Raw genomic sequence first — 20,224 nt, 5'->3', positions numbered from 1 at the left:
ACCGATTTTGACGGGACTTTTACTGGTAGATAGCTGATGTAATAATGAGTAACTTAAGCTACTTTTATTTTGGTTTTTTTGTAACTGGGTACTGAACAATATTTTTTTTTTAATTCCACGCGGACGAAGTCGCGAGCACAGCTAGTTTAAAATAAATATATTCACTCTAGTACCGATATATTATTATATCGCATTAGATATCGAATAGACGGTTATCCTAAGGCGGGTCAATAGGATTGATATCGTTTTTTCGCTTGTAACTATATTTTATTTGCTAAAAGCTTTGTAAAAGGCTCGGAATTTATTGAATGTGATGGTTTTTAGTGCCTTCTGAGCCGAACGTTACAACGGGGTTATAAATTTTACATTCAGAAAGTTTTTTATTAAGACTTAATTGTCTATTTGTTACGGGACTCGGGACGGAGCGGGGTTTTTAGGATCGTGATAGGGAACTTTCACTGTTTATTACTATATCTGGCGAAAAGTTACAAGTTAAGTTTGACATTTTTTTTAAAGTTATTTTAAATTATTTTCAGGGTTAACAAACGAAATAACTACTGTGGGGTTTCCACATCATAAATAAACCACATATATAAACTGTTTATATAAGAATAATAATCAAATCTCATTCTATGTTTTTTTTAATATTTTTTATAAACATAAGAATTTGTGTTTTAAATTCTTCTTCATAATTTATATTATATAAATATAATCTTTTTCTTAGACTAGTAAAACTTTTTTAGACAGTTGACCTGAAGGAGTAAGCTCCAGTCGTACGTAGGAGCTGACACACATACTTTTTTTTGTTAGTCTTGTATAATAAAAATAAGTCTCAAATCGTATATCAAAACTAATAAAATATCTTGTATCAAAGTATATATTTAATGTTACAATAAAAAGCTTATAAATATTTATGAGGAAAAAACGTATTCCCTTATTGAAAAATTTACACGTATACTCAAATATTCGCAAGAAGAGACATGAAGGCGTTCTCACGACGTTAAACGTCAGCACCTAACTCGTGCTTGCTGTTGAATTTTTAAACTATTTTTAGTACTTGAAAATTCAGCGATGATAGCCCGGATAGAAAGCGCTTTATATTTATACACGGAACCGTTTCGGAATTTTAACTATATTATCATAAGCGCTTCACAGCTTTATATATAGATTCAGTACTAATGCTAAGTACAGTACATTTATTACTCTATTTTATTAGCACATTTGATGCTCTCATACACAAGAAATATTACATGCACAAAGATGGACAAAATGCACATAACCACACAGATCACACATAAACAGATCACGCTTCAGCCTGTAATATCGCACTGCTGGGGATAGGCCTCTTTCCCCATGTAGGAGAAGGATCAGAGCTTAATCCGCCACGCTGCTCCAATGCGGATTGGCGGATATATTCCCTACTATGAGTAACGATCGCTATCAGGCGTACATGATAATAACCGGGAACGACGACTTAACGTGCTCTCCGAGGCACGGTGGTGAGACCCACAAGGACTGCACAAACATCCAGACCACGACGAACACCTGTATGGCCAATACAAATGTTTGTCATGTGCGGGGATCGATTAGGTAATTAACAGTTAAAATACCTTCGTATCTTTACTAATATTATAAAGCTGAAATTTTATTTATTAGTTTAAACGCGCTAATCTCAGAAACTACTGATTCGAACTGAAAAATTCAATTTGTGTTGGATAGTCCATTAATCAAGGAAGTCTATAAAAGGAAGGCTATTAAACATCACGCTACGAACAATATGAGCTGAAGGACAGAGTTTCTTGCCAGTTCTTCTTTGTAGAATCTACATTCCGAATCCACGGTAGCTTTATTCTTAACACTTATTAAAAAAAATGTGTAAGACAATAATTCGAAGATGCTTTTGAAGCCATTTTGAATAAAGATATTTTGATTTGATTTGATTTTATTGTAAATTAATACGTGAAGCAAAAACTTTGTACCACTTTTTACGAAAATTGCGCGGACGAAGGAGTATGAAATCGCACACGTATAGTTTACATAGAGAAGGAATGCAGAATGCTAATATTTTTTTAAAATGATGCATAAAAATACATTAAATCAATTAAAAAAAAAAAAACATTACACACCCTACGTTGTAGTTGACACACACACACGTATATGCGTACATACTCTTTTGTTTATTATTATAAAAGTATATTTTTTGACAACAGAACCTTAATTTTCAAACTTAGAATTTAAATTAATTAATGTCGAATTTTGACAACTGGGCGGCCACTGGTTAATCATAAGTAAATTCATAATCATGTCCTTTATAAGAGTAGCGTTACTTTACAAAGTTGGTCGTGCTATGAAAGCTTTGTCTAAGCACATGTCGAGAAAATATTATCTACCGCAGCACTGGGAATTCTGCCAGAGGAGATGAGAGCACTTTAACTAATCATTTTAATACTCTAAATAGCTTGCTAGCAAAATACACGAAATATAAAAGATATTTACATATTACAGAGACTGATATGACTTGAAGATATTTTTAATTAAGGCATGTAGGTTTAATAAGGAATGTAACTAGTAAAAAAGGGTAATAATTTTTTTTTTCAAGAAAGTCGTCGAATTATTGAAGGTCGATCGAATTTAATTTTTTTATTACAATAGTGTTTGCTGGTAAACGAAAAAAAAATCAACTGTAATTACATCGACAAGTAATACAATGTAGGTAGACGAAAAAATGGTCAAGCAAATACGCATTATCAAAGATTACTCGTCGTAAAAGTTGTAATCAGATCTCGATGAAATTTAAATGTACCCACATGATAAACATCGGCTTGCGAATAATTAAAAATCATCAAAATCACCACCCAGTAAAAAGTTATGCGGATTTTCGAGAGTTTCCCTCGATTTCTCTAGGATGGCATCATCAGATCCTGGTTTCCTTATCAATTACTACACTTGGGATATCACCTTTCTAACAAAAAAATAATTATCAAAATCGGTTCATAAACGACGAAGTTATCCCCGCACATACATTATATATATATATATATATATATATATATATATATACGGTCGAATTGAGTAACCTCCTCCTTTTTTGAAGTCGGTTAAAATGTGTTTCTTCTGCTACTATATTATATTTTGTCTTTATATTAATTAATTTACCGAGGTAGACAATAGCAGGAAATATCCTGCTTAAAATATGGAGCAACCCGACTGGGGAAATCCCTTGACCTTACAGAAGATCACAGCTAAATAATACTGCGCTCAAGCAGTGTTGTGTTCCTGTTGGTGAGTAAGGTGACTAAAACTCCTTGAGGGATTGAGGTTAGAGTCGGCAACACGCTTGCAATGCTTCTGGTGTTGCAGGCATCTAAAAGCTAAGTTAATCGCTTACCATCAGGTGACCCGTATGCTTATTTGTTGATCTAGTTATATAAAAAATACAAGTGTGCTTTAGACCACACGACTGAGGTAAAACTTACGAACCGTAACTCTCTATCTCTTACTACCTTCACTAACTTATATCTTCTTCTTAACTTCAGCTCGCCTCACCCGATCACACTTTTTATAACTCCCTCGTCACGCATTTACCAGCTTAATCCCCAAGCTAAACGTGCGTAAAAAAGTTTTCACTTCAAAAAAGATTTGATATCCTAATTAACACTATTGAAAACTTCTGTTTTAGTACGAAAGCAGTGAAGTTTTCTGTAATAAAATAAATCTTTGAATGATTTTGTAATGTAATTACAAAACGAGAAAGCTGACAAGAGGATATATTATTGCAACCCATTGTTATGAACTTATAGTATACGTAAACATTCACGCACTGGATAGGTATAAAGTACCGGCATTCATAACAATCACAATGTTTAAGGATCATAATAAGAAAGAAAGTAAGAATCATAATGTAAAAGGAAGTCCGCTACGCATATTTTCAATAAAGCTCCGCGCTCTCCGCTACGCGCTCTCCGCTACGCGCTCTCCGCTACGCGCTCTTCGCTACGCGCGATCTGCTACGCGCTGTCTGCTACGCGTTGTTTGCTACGTGCTTTTGGTTACGCCCTATCAGCTACGATATAAAACTGACTGAACATTAACGTCACATGTGTACAAGTCGTTTCCAAGCTGTCAAGTCAGTTAAATGTCAGAGGCTAAATTACTCAGCCAATCAAGTCTTCCACAGATAATCGTTACATTTAAGTATTTAAATGTTAATGAAATAACATAAAAACGAAAGTAATCTACAAATTCTTTTTAAAGCTGTAATAGTTTCCGGACACAGACGTATTGCTGTAAGGTTTCTTAAGCTCGGTACGTAATTTTTCTAAGCCTTACGAAAAACGGGACATCGTTTAGGAAATTCAAATAGAAACTTCTGAAAGGGAATGTTTCGTTCAAGTTTTAATGTAACCTTTTGAAGAAAAAACTCATTCCATGGCTATTCTTCATTCCTTTGAGAATTTAACATGATTTTTTTTAGTCAAGTTAATAAGAAAATTTATTTCATTTACAGGATAATATTGTGAGACAAAAGTTATAATTTCATTAACAGTCATAGATTAGCTTGTCAGAGCTTAGTAAATTATCATTATATCATATTTCTTAGTTGATAACCTATTAACACTTTACATATTCTTTTGTCTTAGGACCTATTAAGTTTTATTGTAATAGAGCGATATTTATTGCTTACTCAAGTCTCCAAAAAGAACTTTTTTAATTAGTCTGTAGTTTTTATTTATTTATTTACTGACACACCAACAGCATAACATATTAAACATTACAATGATCATGTTCATGTACACAGTCCGGTATATGCATCCGATACATACATCACTCGGCTTAGAAGACATTAAATATAAGTTTTGGCAGTCCTAGATTTATAAATAGGCCGTATAGGCCGCGGCCTAGGGGCGGTAGCGTCCTAGGGGCGGCAGATTTCAGAGGACGGTCTCTTGATTGCAGAGGATAAAAGTCAAACACGTCCACTGGTTTTCTAATGGTTTTTTATACTTTCAATAAATTCCTATAGAAAGAAACTTATTCCTATCGAAACCTATAATATCGCTTTACTACACATGGAAAATTATTATTTTAGAAAGATATGTACATGGGGCGGTAGAAAAAAAGTGGCCTACACTCATCAAAAATATAAATCCGGCACTGCGTTTTGCAGTTGCAGCAAATTATTAAAATATAGCAGAAATATAATAAAAGGAGAATAGTATAAATATCAAATCAAACATTATATTCATGAGCTGAAATGTGCGGTAAGTTTTTTTTTACTTGTCCCTGAGTCATGAAATATATCAAAATCTCTAATCGACGCGGAAAATCGACTAAAACCCCTGGGATGTTCCTTTGACACGCGTGGGCAGAATCATGGGGACGAGATTGCACTTCCGCGATACCGCTAGCGGTTGCCTTAAGAACTCGTCGCGATTTGTAACTTCTGAGAGGCTCCCTTCAACACAAAGGTCGCCTCCCTTCTCAGGACCTTACAATGTGGACAATACATCCCCCGATTTATCACCCTCTGGTCCGGCGTTACGGCGGTAGATTGGCCAGGTAGGTCCTGCGTCGTCGACCGCGCCTTCCGCGATGAATCGGGAGCGAGTTTGGGTCTTGTTCTCGCTCACTTCTGTAGCATTATGGATTTGTAGAAGGAGGAAACTGCGATCCATTTCCCTTCACTATTGACCATAGCCCCAATCAAAGCCGACAGCAAGAGATCGACGTCGCATTACTGGCAGATAGCTGATGTAATAAGGATTAACATAGGCTACTGTTATTTTATAAATTTATTTATATAGTAACTCTGCGAACCGAACAATAATTATTTTTGAATTTCAAGCGGAACTTGCTTTCTTAATATGATTTGCTATTGTATTGTATGTCCTGTCACGGTCCACTGTTTTGTCTTCAATGTTTCGTCTCGTAAAGGACGATTTGCTGTTTAAAAAAATGTATCTATTACAATATTTAATTACAATTTGCAAAAGTCCAAGCAAGACGAATGTCGAATAAAGAGAGAAAAAGGGTAGGGTTCACAATATGGCGGGGTTTTATAGTAAATTTTTGCAACCAACTTTACATGTTAACTGATATAACACCGACGGATAAGGAACGAATGTACGATACGAGCTGTTGTAGTGTTGCTATTAGAAAATATTAGGCGCTCCTTAACACAAAAGTTTGCCAGCACAACATCCACAAGCCAGTGCTTTGCAATTTACGTCGTCAAACGTATATTAGATGATATTTTTTTCTATTTTATTCTACGGGTCTCTGTAAAGAACTCACTATAGACGGCGCCACGGTTCGCTTAAACCGAAAATAAAAATCATCATATCGAAAATTTCGCTCTAGCGGGTACATCGTTCCATAGCTTAATTGGCTAAAGCGCCGACACGGTCAGTCGGAGACGCGGGTTCGAATCCCGCTGGAGCGGTCAATTTTTGATATGATATTCAAAAATGTTTAGAATTCCTAATGTGTGGGTACACAAAAATAAAATCGTACATACAATTATATTCGTAAACTTTCATAAATATATTCATTATTCATAATTCATAACCTTCTCCCTGTATTACAATCGTTTAATTTGCAATGAATTTAATATCCAAGGAGTAAATAAAACTCAAAACACAGGAACGTAATTAATTAGAATATTAATAATTTGGAAAATTAAATATAATGAAAAAAGTAATATTATAAACAAAACAAAAAAAAAATGTGCGGTTTAATGAAACCACGATGGAAGTGAAACTTTAGTGAATAAAAATATTTACATACTAGCTGACCCGGCGAACTTCGTATCGCCTAACAGTCGATTCTTTAATTTTATTAATTTTTTTTTAGAATTTTTCTCTCCGTAAGAACCATCCTCGTACTTCAAGGAATATTTAAAAAAAAGAATTAGCGAAATCGGTCCAACCGTTCTCGAGTTTTGCGCTTAGCAACACATTCAGCGACTCATTTTTATATTATAAGAAGATATATAAATTAAACACACAAATACCTGACCATGAGTTCACGCCATTTTTGGCGCGAACTTGTGGAGGCCTAAGTCCAGCTGTGTACTGCGATAGGCTGATGTATGTGTATGTAATATATTAAAAAAAAATTCAAAATCTACTACTTATTTTTCAATTCTTTAAATTTAGATTAAGCCAAGAACAATTAAATGTACAAATGTCCCGTCTGAACAAACAATATTTTAAACTGTGCAAGATGGTACTTCTAGATTTTTTATCTAAAATTTAGTCTGCGATTCAAGTCTAGAGCAATTTCAGGTAAACACGTAAAACATACGTTACAGTAACATCACTAACGAGAACAAATTACCACTATAACTCGTGACTCAACAATCCATGTTTTTACGCTCCAAACGCTCACATGCTTATGTATACGACAATTAGTGATTCCTGCTTTGACCTGATTCTATATTTAGACTTGGAATCCAATCTGAAATTAATCCTGACTCAAATACGAAAGATTGAATTTAACTCTTCGTCGAGATTGCGTCCTGGTTGTACATTTTTACGTCACGTCCGAACGAGTTCTAAGTCGATGGTAATAAAGTTCACACTCGCGGCTCTTGGGAAATACATTGGATTAGTTACGTTCGAATTTGATTCGTTTTTAAGTGGAAATATGATTGTTTTTGAAATAGCAGCGTCTGATGGAGTTATTTCGATTAGAATTACTGTTTAAATGCTGCCTCAAGTATTGGTACGAGCTGGGGAAATAATATTTAAAGAGTGTCTCTTGGCAATGTTTATCGTATTCAGCCTCTTTCTCTTGCTTAATTCGTTGAAAGATTGGAACATAATTCACCGTGCTGGTCATTCGGTTGGCGGGTATGTTCCCTACGATGAGCAACCATCGCTTAAGCTCGCTAAGCCAAGTATTTATGATAGCAATCTGGATCGATGGCTCAACACACCCTCTGAGGCACAGCGGGGAGACCCACAAGGACACACATTATTTATTTATTTAGCTACTAGCTGACCCGGCGAACTTCGTATCGCCTAACACAAACTTTATCGTATGGTATTAAAGTTTAAATTGACTTTTAAGTATTATCACAAATCTTTTGTATGGGAGTATAGAAAAGTGTTGTTTTTAGACTTTTTCAGGAAATTTAATTTTTTTTTTAAATTTTTCTCTCCTTAAGAACCATCCTCGTACTTCAAGGAATATTTTAAAAAAAGAATTAGCGAAATCGGTCCAACCGTTCTCGAGTTCACATTCAGCGACTCATTTTTATATTATAGATTTACAGAAAAAAGATACAATTTATGTTATAAACAATGCAGCAAAAACAATGAACAGTTTAACAGTGCTCTGTGTTAAAAAATAGGAAAAAATCATCATCAACAAAATTCATTCAATCATTCATCCAAACCGGAAAGAAATATTTCTACAAATACAAATAAATATCCATCCCGTCTATTTTATACTCAATTATATTTTATTATAATTTACATTAATAATCATATATATTAAAACGCTAAAGTTAAGATGTTACTTTTCATTTTATAGATAATAGTTTAGTGTATCGGCATCAAAAACTAAATAATATGTCATTGATTTTGTTTTTGTAAATTAATTAATAATTAAAATTATATAGTTCAAGCCGTCATACATGTATATACGGTTTTAATTATGAAACAACGTCAACGCGATTGACGGTCGGTAAATTTTTAATTGTTTAGTGCGAATTATTCGCATGGGTATTATCAGTATAGTAATAATACCTTATTTTAATGTACTAGTTGACACCGCAAATTTTGTATCGCCATGTGTTTTTATTTATAAATTTTCTTTTGTACTAACCTTGTCCTGACTAAACAATACAAAGAAAAAGAATTACTCAATTTGATGCGGTCGTTTGGAAGTTTGCGTACATATGGGGATCAATTTTTAGAGAATACTAGATTTTGACTGCGATTTCGTCCGCGTGGAATAAGAACAATTCTGTCATACATTATTTTTTGCAAAACTTTTACTGTTTACGCAGGGCACGCAGCGGAAGCTTTTAAAAGGAAAAACAAACCCGATTTTGGAACATTCTTCATTGGTGCTCCGCTTCTATTGCTCATAGTGTTATGATATATAGCCTATAGCCTTCCTCGATAAATGGGCTATCTTACACTAAAACAATTTTTCGAATCGGACCAGTAGTCGCTGAGATTAGCGCGTTCAAATAAACAAACAAACTCTTCAGCTTTATAATAGTATAGATTTGACTTATCTAATAAAGTATTGAAAACATAAAAAAGTCTTAAAAACTTGAACTTAACTGACGAATAAAGTAAAATTTACGTAAAAGTATAGTAGTATAGTATTAGTGTATGTTACATTTTTGTATATATATATAAATTTTATTCTTTTTATTTATTTATTTTTTCTTTGGTGTTTTTTTTTTATATTTATTATTTATTTTTTATTTTCCTCTGAATGAATACTTTTTGCACTGTTTGCCTCGCTATATGAAACACTTACTCATGATCATAGGTTGACTGGAAGAAATCTCTTTCAGAGATAAGTCCACCTTTGCCATAAACCTTTCTATTATTGTATGTTTTATATCTATTTTTTTGAGTGCAGTAAAGTATATAATAACATTAAAAGTAACACTTTCTCCTTCTATCTTCACTAACTTATATCTCCCTATCGAATTCCGTTCGCATCGCCCGATTATATTATCGTTATGCTCACGTCACGCATTCACCAGCTTACTCCCCGAGTCAAGCGTGCGTGAAGAAGTTTTACTTCAAAAATAATTTTTATTTTCTTTTTTGTGTGTGATTCGTGTTATCGATTTTGAGTGTGGACCTATGTGTAATAGTGTCTAGTATGTTAATTTTTTTACATTATCTTTGATTATGCTATTGCATGTGGTTCACCTAAATAAGTAAAGCATTTAGTTATGAGTAGTTCGTATGATAATTTTACATAAAGAAAACAGCAGGAAGTCGCTGGATTTAGAGAGAGGACCGATGAAATGGCGATCATTAGGGGTGGCCTACGTCCAGCAGTAGACTTATAAAGGCAGAGGGATGGATGGATGGATTATAATGTTTAAAATGTAATTATTCTTGGTGAGTCTAAAATAAACAAATAAATGGTTTTACTAAAACTAGTGGTCGCCCAGAGGTCGAAATTCGACCATAATTATGAACAAAAAAAAAAAAAAAAAACAAAAAGTAATGAAAATAAAGAACCATTTTTTTTATTATTTAATTTGACTACAGACTGACAAACAACAAAACTGTACAATATGCATGTGTGTGTCAAATACGTGTCAATAGTGTATTTTTTTTTATTGATTTAATGTACTTTTTATGCATAATTTTAAAAATATATTAGCATACTGCACTCCTTCTCTATATAAACTATAAGTGCGCGAAATTTCATACTCCTCCGTCCGCGTAATTTTCGTAAAAAGGGATACAAAGTTTTTTCTTCACGTATTAATATATAAATAATTTCAAAAATAAAGTAAAAGAAATGGTATTTAAATTTTAAAGTTAGAAATTAAAAGAAAATACGATTAGTTGCGCAAAATTAGACGATTACATACAATTTCTCTTTATTCTAAATGGAATACCAACGTAGTTTTGTTAAAGAAAAGGCGTATAAATTAAAACTAAATGAATCCTAAGAAAAACCATTTCTGTATTATTTTAATTTTGCGTTGAAAATCCTTTTGATTATTTAAAGTTTCATTGTCATTTTATATTATAGGAAATGCTTAAAATACGAGAATATTATATCGACATACGTTAATTATCATTATACTTGAACTATTGAAGGCTTTTATATATTTTTAAATTTTGTCTTAGTTATTGCTGACCCGGCAAACGTTGTCTTGCCGCTAAACGCTATTAAAAATAGGGGTTGTTTAGAGAAGGGTGAAAATTTATGATTTTTGTATCTTTCAATACCAAATCACAATAAAATAAAATAAAAATAAAAAAAACGTAAAAGAAATATTTAGGCATGGGTCAACCTTATCATTTAGGGGTATGAAAAATAGATGTTGGTGGATTCTCAGATCTACCCGATATGTACACAAAATTTCATAGAAATTGGTCCAGCTAATTCGGAGGAATTTGGTAACAAACACCGCGACATGAGAATTTTATGTATTAGATAGTCAAATTAATACTCGTATGTCTTAAGAAATATTACGAAAATGCATTTTCCATCAATATATGTACAACGAAATATATATATATTAATTAAGATCGTATAATTTTCTGAACCATCTCAAAATTAACTAACTGGAACAAATGAAGTTTCAAAAATAAATCTTTTTATCCTAAGATAAACAATTGAAATACTTAATGAAATCGGTTAAAACGCAGTTAAGTACAGTTAGTGAACCCAGCACGCCGGTAAACGATTCTATTTAACTGTGGCTTAATCTAAATTACTACGTTCCTGATAAATCCTGAAACTCAATTTATCTACAATTTAAAAGAACAAAAACATTATTTAGTTTAATTTAGGATTAGGATAATTTTGAACGAAAATGTGTTCCATTTTTAACTTTTTTATATGTGTCAGATTTTTTTACTGGGTAGACCGATTTTAGAGATTTTTTTTATTGACAGCTGCTGCTTGAGTGGTGGTGGTTGACGAGCTCAATTCGACGTGATTTTAGCGAAATAATCTGGACATTTGGCACTATTGGAAGCCATTAATCCTAAAGAAGAGATCTGACATTCTTTTTAATTTTTGTATACCTACGTTATGTCAATATAATTGAAGTCAGTTCTTTGTCGATTCCGAGCAAACACAATATTATTGTGTAAGTATTTGACATAAAATTAATGAAAGGCTACATTTGTAAAAATGTATACTTGAAAAGTCGAAGGGTAGAAGCGATGGGACGACGACCGTTCTTTTCGGATTCACGGAAGGTTGAAATAAATACAAAATAAGGGTGAAGATAAAAAATACAAGTCATTTGATAAACTGTTTGCTTTCTTAAAATACATACAGTAAATGTAGGAAACAATTTTGGTTTAATGATTAGTCACAAATATTTCAATATAAGTATAAGTTGATAAGTTTAGTAATATAAGTGACCAAATATTTTTTTTAATAATACAATATAAACTAAAATAATACAATTCAAAACACACATCTGTAACATCCCACTGGTGGTCAAAGGCCTCTTTCTACATGTAGGAGAGGAATTGGAGCTTTATCCACCACGCTGCTCCACTGTGGATTGGGAGATATGTTTCCTACTGTAAGTGACGATCTGTTAGGATGGCTTTCCGTTGGTCCTTTAAAAAAAAACACTTTATTTACTGCTGCAAATTAATTTAATTATTGACAACTTTTCTTAAACAAAGTCGGACTCGAACTGACTGAACGGTCTTTTTAATAATAATAAAAGTGGAAGCGACGGGGTTTATCGCTGACTTAACAGTTTTGTGTAAAATTTCCAGGCTTAACATACTGCATATGTTGCATTTTATTTATATGATATTTGTTCATAACAGATCGCTTTCAGGTATTTATGAGAACAACCAGGACCGACGGCTTAAGGTATTTTCCTAGGTACGGTTGGAAGACCCACAAATACAGACATCCAAACCGGAAAGGAATATTTGTACAAATAGAAATATCCCGAGCGGGAATCGAACCCACAAACTGTCGGTGTTTTAGGTACAATTGATTCAATGAAATGCACACTTGTCTTGAATTTTGATACCATTAAATCTTTTACAGAAGTAAATGTCAAGGATTTTTAAAATTTTTGTGACGTCAAAATTAAAATGGTAGTTGTGTGAACCTTGTTGTTGGTAAAAGATAATTAACGAGGTAACACCGACCCTATGAAAGCTCTTTTGATCACTCATGACCACCTATATAATATCACGAAAGTACTCATCTTAAAATAACAACACAATATGTAAGAATAATTGACCGTGTCCTCTCCATTCTACATAATATCATACGTAAATAACCGTAAATTCTAATACATAAAATAATTAAAAAAAGAAAAGAATTAAATTAAACAATTCTAATAAATAAGAGCAAGAGAAACATTTGCACTATTTCTAAACTGACTATGACTATTAAATATCATTAATAATTCCAACATCAAATCAAATTAACGCTTAGCTGATTTCGAATGAGTGTAAAAAGAAAATGAAATATTTCAACGTTAATTACAAGTGGAAAAATGTAGCAAACTTTTGGCGAACAGCAAAGTTGGGTCTAACAGATTCGATGAAAAAAAAAATCATCCAGATACTTTGATTTAAATTGCCGAGGAAGTTGCACTTGACAGTAAAAAAAGTCTAAATGAACACGTTCCATTGCAAACACTGCTTCAAGTTAGTTCTAGTGAATAAAACTTTTAATCAACCGCTTCGATTTATAATGCTAGTTGAAGCATTTTAATTGAAATCTTTATCGTTTTATTAAAAAAAAATATTAGCTGTCCGTATTATTCGTAACAGATCTCTTTGGAATAGAATTTATGAGAACTTTTTTATCCCACTAAAGCGATAATCAAGCGCATCACTTCAGCCTAATACAGTCCACTGCTGGACAAAGGCCTCAAGTTCGCGCCAAAAATGGCACGAAATCGTGTGTTTTGCCCATAGTCACTACGCTTGTCAGGCGGGTTGGTGACCGCAGGGCTAGCTTTGTCGCACCGAAGACGCCGCTGCCCGTCTTCGGTCTGTGTATTTGAAAGCCATCAGTTGGATGGTTATCTCGCCATCGGTCGGCTTTTTAAGTTCCAAGTGGAACTGTTATCCCTTATTCGTCTCTTACGAAACCCACAGGAAGAGAAGAGGTATTCTTTACTGCCGTAACTATACAGCACGCTTGAAATACCAGACGCATAATTGTACACGTTGACAACCTTAAGGTAACGCTGATGTCAATACAGCACCTCCCTGAGAACTATGGCAGCTCTTTACTACTCGAAAGCATAACGGGGATGAACAAATGTACATTACTGATAATATCATTTTGAAATATTTTTGTACTATGATGACTATTTTTCTAAACAAATATTTTTCAAGTTACATGTATTTAATTTTACTTATTAGTATATGTACGGACTACATAATTGTTTTATTATACTGACTTGTTTTGTCAATTGAATCAAGGAATTTCTTGCAAGGGTTTTATCAAACAGGGTAAAAACAAATCAACTTCCTTTATTATTCTGTCAATATGTCAAGGGTAACTTCACTTAACTGTCATTCAATCATATATTATTGAGATTTGGTTGATAGCGAGCAATTGTTTTGGATTATGGTAAATATTTCCGTTATGTCTTGATTTTCATTGATGTTCTAAATAAACAATAACAAGGTCATCCGTTGTAAACAACTTCAAGGCTACGCAATTGATCAAATCTCATTTCGTGTTCAAATTTCTCAGAAACTTTTTGAACTTGATCATATAATTATGTTTGCTCGCAAACAAAAAAGAAAACGCACGAATAACGAACACCAAATTAATAAACAAAATAATAAAGAAATAAACAAATTTAAATTTGTATCAACATGTAATACAACGTTGGTATATAGTCGAGCGCCTGTATCATCAGAGTGGATCAGATGTAGAAATATTTTCTAGATTCTGGAAAACATACATATCAAAATACACTTTAGAACCGTTTATGATTGTTATGATACCAATAGATTATAATTATATATATTTAAACACAATTTATACATTTTTAACCGACTTCCAAAAAAGGAGAAGGTTACCAATTTGACTGTATTTTTTTTTTATGTATGTTACATCAGAACTTTTGACTAGGTGGAGCGATTTCGACAAATTTTCTTTTAATCGAAAGGTGGTGTGTGCCAATTGGTCCCATTTAAATTTATTTGAGATCTAACAACTACTTTTCGAGCTATATCTAATAATGCGTTTTTACTTGACGCTTTTTTCGTCGACCTACGTTGTATTATACCACATAACTTTCTACTGGATGTACCGATTTTGATAATTCTTTTTTTGTTGAAAAGGAGATATCCCAAGTTTAGTACCATGATAAGGAAACCAGGATCTGATGATGGGATCCTAGAGAAATTGATGGAAATTCTTGAAAATCCGCAATAACTTTTTATTGCGTGTACAGATTTTGTTAATTCTTTTTTTATTGGAAAGAAAATATCCTTAGTTTAGTACCATGATAAGTAAACCAGTATCTGATAATGGGATCCCAGATAAATCGAGGGAACTTCTTGAAAATCCGCAATAACTTTTTACTGGGTGTACCGATTTTAATAATTTTTAATTTAATCGAAAGCTGATGTTTGTCATGTGGTCACATATAAATTTTATTGAGATCTGATAACTACTTTTTGAGTAATCTTTGATAACGCGCAGTTACTTGACTATTTTTTCGTCGATCTACGTTGTACTACTCGTCGATGTAATTGAAGTCGGTTTTTTTTTCGTTTTGCGAGCAAACACAATTATTTTATAAGAGTAACTGCGGAGTTTTTTCCCGGTCCTTCTCAGCAGAATCTATGTTTCGAATCGGTGCGGTGGTAGCTTGACTTTTAAAAGTAATTCGAATTTTAAATTGTAAAATCACGATTCGGAAGTGCTTTTGAAGCCTATTTGAATAAAGCTATTTTTGATTTTGATTTTGTCATGCCCTGGAAGTGTGAAATGCCGCCGAATCTGGGTTAATAGCCTATAGATCACGTCTTAGTAGTAAAAGGCCAATTAGGGAACGGAATTCAATGCATGCATCTCAAAAGAGACTGTGTCGCTAGACATGAACATCTAAAGTTCCTCGATGAGAGATCAGTTAAGCTACGTGTTACGCTAATTTTGTTAGTGCATTGTAAACTGAAATTTAGGACGTTATAATATGATTGGTTCTTGCTTGTTCGTGGACGAGATGAAAATAAAATAGTGCTTCGCTAGTAGCATTTAATGTTTGATATAGTAAAGCAACTAGGGTAGGCGGTACTGAGACGCGGTAACAACATAGTCCGTATAAAAAGTTATTTAAAAATGTATTTTAAGTGAATTTAGTGATGAAAAATCGTACAAGTAACAATAAACTAGTGTATATGACTATATAGTGAAGACAAGGTGCTAAGTTAACGAATAATAAAAAAAAAAACAACCTAAATAAGTGAAGTGTAAGCAAACAACAATCTATATTTTTTTTTTCAAGTCTATACTCGCGAATCCAGGAACTTAAATTGAACTAGTGTTAATCTATGAAGGTGCCGGAGTGCAAATAAATGAAAAATCGCGAAGATATCCTTTCTTTGGAAAAGCATAACCTCACATCTTAACAAGTGCAATTTTATAGTAAAAGAAACTGTGAAACAGCGCCATCTATTAGAAAATAAGCACACTACTTTGGACTTACGCACAATAAGAAACAATAGTATCCGATTCTACTAGAGGGCGCAACGAGTACCAAAACAAAGCAGACACTATGGAGGAAATTATGATAGCCTTACAAAATATTCAAAAAGAATTGAAAGTTCAAAAATTAGAAATTCAGAAAAGTGGCGAAAAGGTGACAGAACAAGTAACACTCAACATAACTAACAAATTAGAAGAGAAATTTACAATATTGGAAGAAAAACATCAAACCTTGAAAGAAAATGTTGAACAACAAGAAAGAAGAATCCAATTTATGGAAAAACAAGCAAGACAAAGAAACATAATTTTCTTCGGAATTGAAGAGAACGAGACATCCTACCATAACTTGCAGAACAATATATTGCAATTCATAAGGGAAAAACTGTCCTTAAAATTGGATTGTAGAGATATTCAGGAAATAAAGAGAGTGGGGAAAAAAGGTGAGAAACCACGACCAGTAATTGTAACTTTTTCTACCCTTGGTTCAAAGATCAGCATTCTTAAGCAAAAAAGATTACTTAAAGACACCCAATATTATTTTAACGAAGATTACCCTAAGTACATATTAGAAAAAAGGAAAGAACTACAGGAAGAAGCAAATAGAGAGCGCGAGAAAGGAAACAAAGTCACGATAAAATACGATAAACTTGTTATATTCAAATCAAACAACAAAAGAACACTGATGACTTCACCGGAGTCAGATTCCAATTCTCAAGCACTAGTAATTAATAGTACAACCAGACCTAACAAGAAAAACAAAATAAAACAGTCAAACCCATCTATACCCAGATCAAACAGTGTCTCAGAAGGAGTTCTAAAACCAAGCATTCTAAGCTACTTAATAAACAAATAGCGTCAACAAAGCGTATAAACAAACCAACGACAATACCACTATTAACTTAGATTCATAGCAACCAATACCCCCCCCCCCCTCCCTCAAAGATGCAACATTCAATCAATTTCAACTAAGCAACGAAAACCATCTTCCAATCCGGCTGGTCACCGTGGAAGATTAAGACCAAAACCCTCTAAAGAAGCCATCTCAGACCTCTTGTATAATAAGAAAAGAGACACAAACCCAAGAAATACTTAACGAAAAAGAAGAAAGATCAGCTCGTCATATAGTACTTACAACGTCGGAACTTTATCAACTTATGAACGCTTAATTGAACTTAGCTCTTTAGAGGAGGCCTTCACCCTCACTTGAGGAGGGGTTCATGCAAGACAAACTTCTATATTATATCTAGATTTAAACAGTTTTCTAAAATAAGTGAAATATGTGTAAATAACATCATTATTTTTCTTGTCTTATTCTTTTTTTCTTAAACTATGTATGTATTTTACTTTTTGCATGGAATAAAAGGCTTTTTATTTTTATTTTATTTTATTTATTTATAGTAAAGCAACGAATAAGCAGGGCAGAAAGGCTAGATAGTGTGCATAAGTGGTGTTATACATGCCTCGAGAGCTATTGAGTTTCTGTCCATAGACGATTATTTAACTGATTTAAATTTTACACAAATTGTTTTAAATAATTAGGTCAATGTATTTGATTCTATAAGCGCTTTTGTAACATAGAAGCAGAAGAAGAAGAAATATACTATTATTGTGCATAAAAGTTAAAGTACATAGGTATTTTGAAAAATAAAAAAACTCACAAAATAAGAATATGCACAAAGGCGGTCTTATCGCTAGGTAAGCGATTTCTTCCAGACAACCTTGGGGTAGAGGACTTTAGAACATAACAGAGTAGGGTCATCAAAAAGGCAAAACAAAGTTAATCTTACAATCTAATAATATAATTTATATAAATAATAAACAAATAAATAAATAAATAAATACACAAACACATAATGATTATGTGTGGTAGAAGGAGTCCTCAATCCTTGTAATACCGTTCGAGTCCCCGGGTACAGGTCTATCACAATCGATTTATTTCAAATATATTTAATACCTACATGACCGGCCGGGGTCATATTACGTCAATATGTAAATTTTGAATACCTATTTGTTATTTACTTATCATAAGACGATTTTAAAACCTATGAGTAAAATCAGAAAATTAAAACTTCCATTAGTTTTACCGCACACATCAAACGAAAGAGCCAATTTTAAATTCAGCTTTAAATTCGATCAATGTCAAAATACATACTGACTGACGAGGGTCGTGTCCAGAAAGCTATTACATTGCTTTTTTATTGATTTTATTTGTTATTTAATATTTTTATTTGCTTCTATATATATTTATATTGATTTACCAACATTGGATGTAAGTTGTTTTTGTAATACCAACATTAAGATATAAACTATTTCTGAAACAAAATAAACAAATAAAATAAAATGTTTGATGATAAGATGCATTTTGATGAAACTGATAATAAAAATAGGTAAAAAAACTTTTTAAGTTAAACGGTTTTATGTTAAACATACATTGCAATGTTTAAGATAAATGTACTAAAAACCAAAAAATAATAAAATAGATACAGTCGTGGGAATTATAAACACATGCATAGACTAGACTAAAATAAAACCGTGGGGCACGTCAATTGTCTACAATCGTTGATTAAAATGTTTGTTTTGTAATGTTACACTATAATTAGGCAGTTGTTCAACCGACAAAGATGGACGTGTGATAAGTAGGGCTAGAATGTGGAAACAAGCTAGCAAGCTCGATTATAAGCGAGTTTTAGGGTTTCATAGTGGTGAGCGAGTAGTACTTTTATCATATGTTTTGTCGATTAAAGACAAACTACGAGCAGTGAAACGATTCCTCGCCAGCCAGCAGTGTGAATGTCCAACGATAAACTAGTTGAAACATCTCTTTTATTTACATGGAGTGTATAACTATTGGAATTTCCATGAGCAAGAAAATAGTAAGTAATTTCCTCACCGTCTGCGGGCCAACTGCCTATTTTAACGACGAATTAAACGATTCTTCTATCGCACATTAAGTCGATAATTTGTAGACAATTGACGTGCCCCACGGTTTTATTTTAGTCTAGTCTATGCATGTGTTTATAATTCCCACGACTGTATCTATTTTATTATTTTTTGGTTTTTAGTACATTTATCTTAAACATTGCAATGTATGTTTAACATAAAACCGTTTAACTTAAAAAGTTTTTTTACCTATTTTTATTTTCTAGTTTTTAGTTTTTATTTCGCATTCTGTTTAATTCATTTAGTGCTTCATTATTGCAAGGCCCATCTTAAATATTGAGGTTGTATAGTGCACTGTATTCTTCTTGTCAAGCCCTTTTATTTGATACCCATATTGGTGGGATTGATAAAAAATTGTTATCAGACATTTGGTAGCGGCGGCCAGCTTAGATTTCAATTTTGCATAGTAAATTGTATTCTACTTGTTGAGACCTTTCATTTGATACCCATGTTGATGGGATTGATAAAACCTAAGTTATCCGCCATTTTGTAGAGGCCGCCATCTTGGATTTTAATTTTATATAGTACATTGATTATACTGGTTGAGCACTTTCATTTGATACCCATATTGATGGGATCGATAAAACCTACGTTATCCGCCATTTTGTAGCGGCCGCCATCTTGTATTTAAATTTTTTATAGTATATTGTATTCTGCTTGTTGAGCCCTTTCATTTGATACCCATATTGATGGGATTGATAAAACCTACGTTATCCGCCATTTTGTAGCGGCCGCCATCTTGGATTTCAATTTTTTATAGTATATTGTATTCTGCTTGTTGAGCCCTTTCATTTGATACCCATATTGATGGGATTAATAAAACATAAATTATCCGCCATTTTGTAGCGGCGGCCATCTTGAATTTATAATGATAATGAATAAACATAATTGTATTGTC

At 32.9% G+C, this 20,224-nt stretch overlaps 1 protein-coding gene across 1 annotated transcript; it reads left to right on the top strand.

Moving 5' to 3' along the window:
* Positions 1 to 15,968: 15,968 nt before the first annotated feature.
* Positions 15,969 to 17,239, top strand: LOC123659639. The gene has a single exon (XM_045594842.1). It carries the CDS (start codon positions 16,457 to 16,459, stop codon positions 17,237 to 17,239), a length of 783 nt encoding a protein of 260 aa, XP_045450798.1. The 5' UTR covers positions 15,969 to 16,456.
* The last annotated feature ends 2,985 nt before the right edge of the window (positions 17,240 to 20,224 follow it).

This window comes from Melitaea cinxia, chromosome 2, assembly GCF_905220565.1.
Source record: "Melitaea cinxia chromosome 2, ilMelCinx1.1, whole genome shotgun sequence".
Classification (NCBI taxonomy): Eukaryota; Metazoa; Arthropoda; class Insecta; order Lepidoptera; family Nymphalidae; genus Melitaea; species Melitaea cinxia.
The sequence above is the reverse complement of the archived record's forward strand: the minus strand, read 5'-3'. Positions and strand labels throughout refer to the sequence as shown.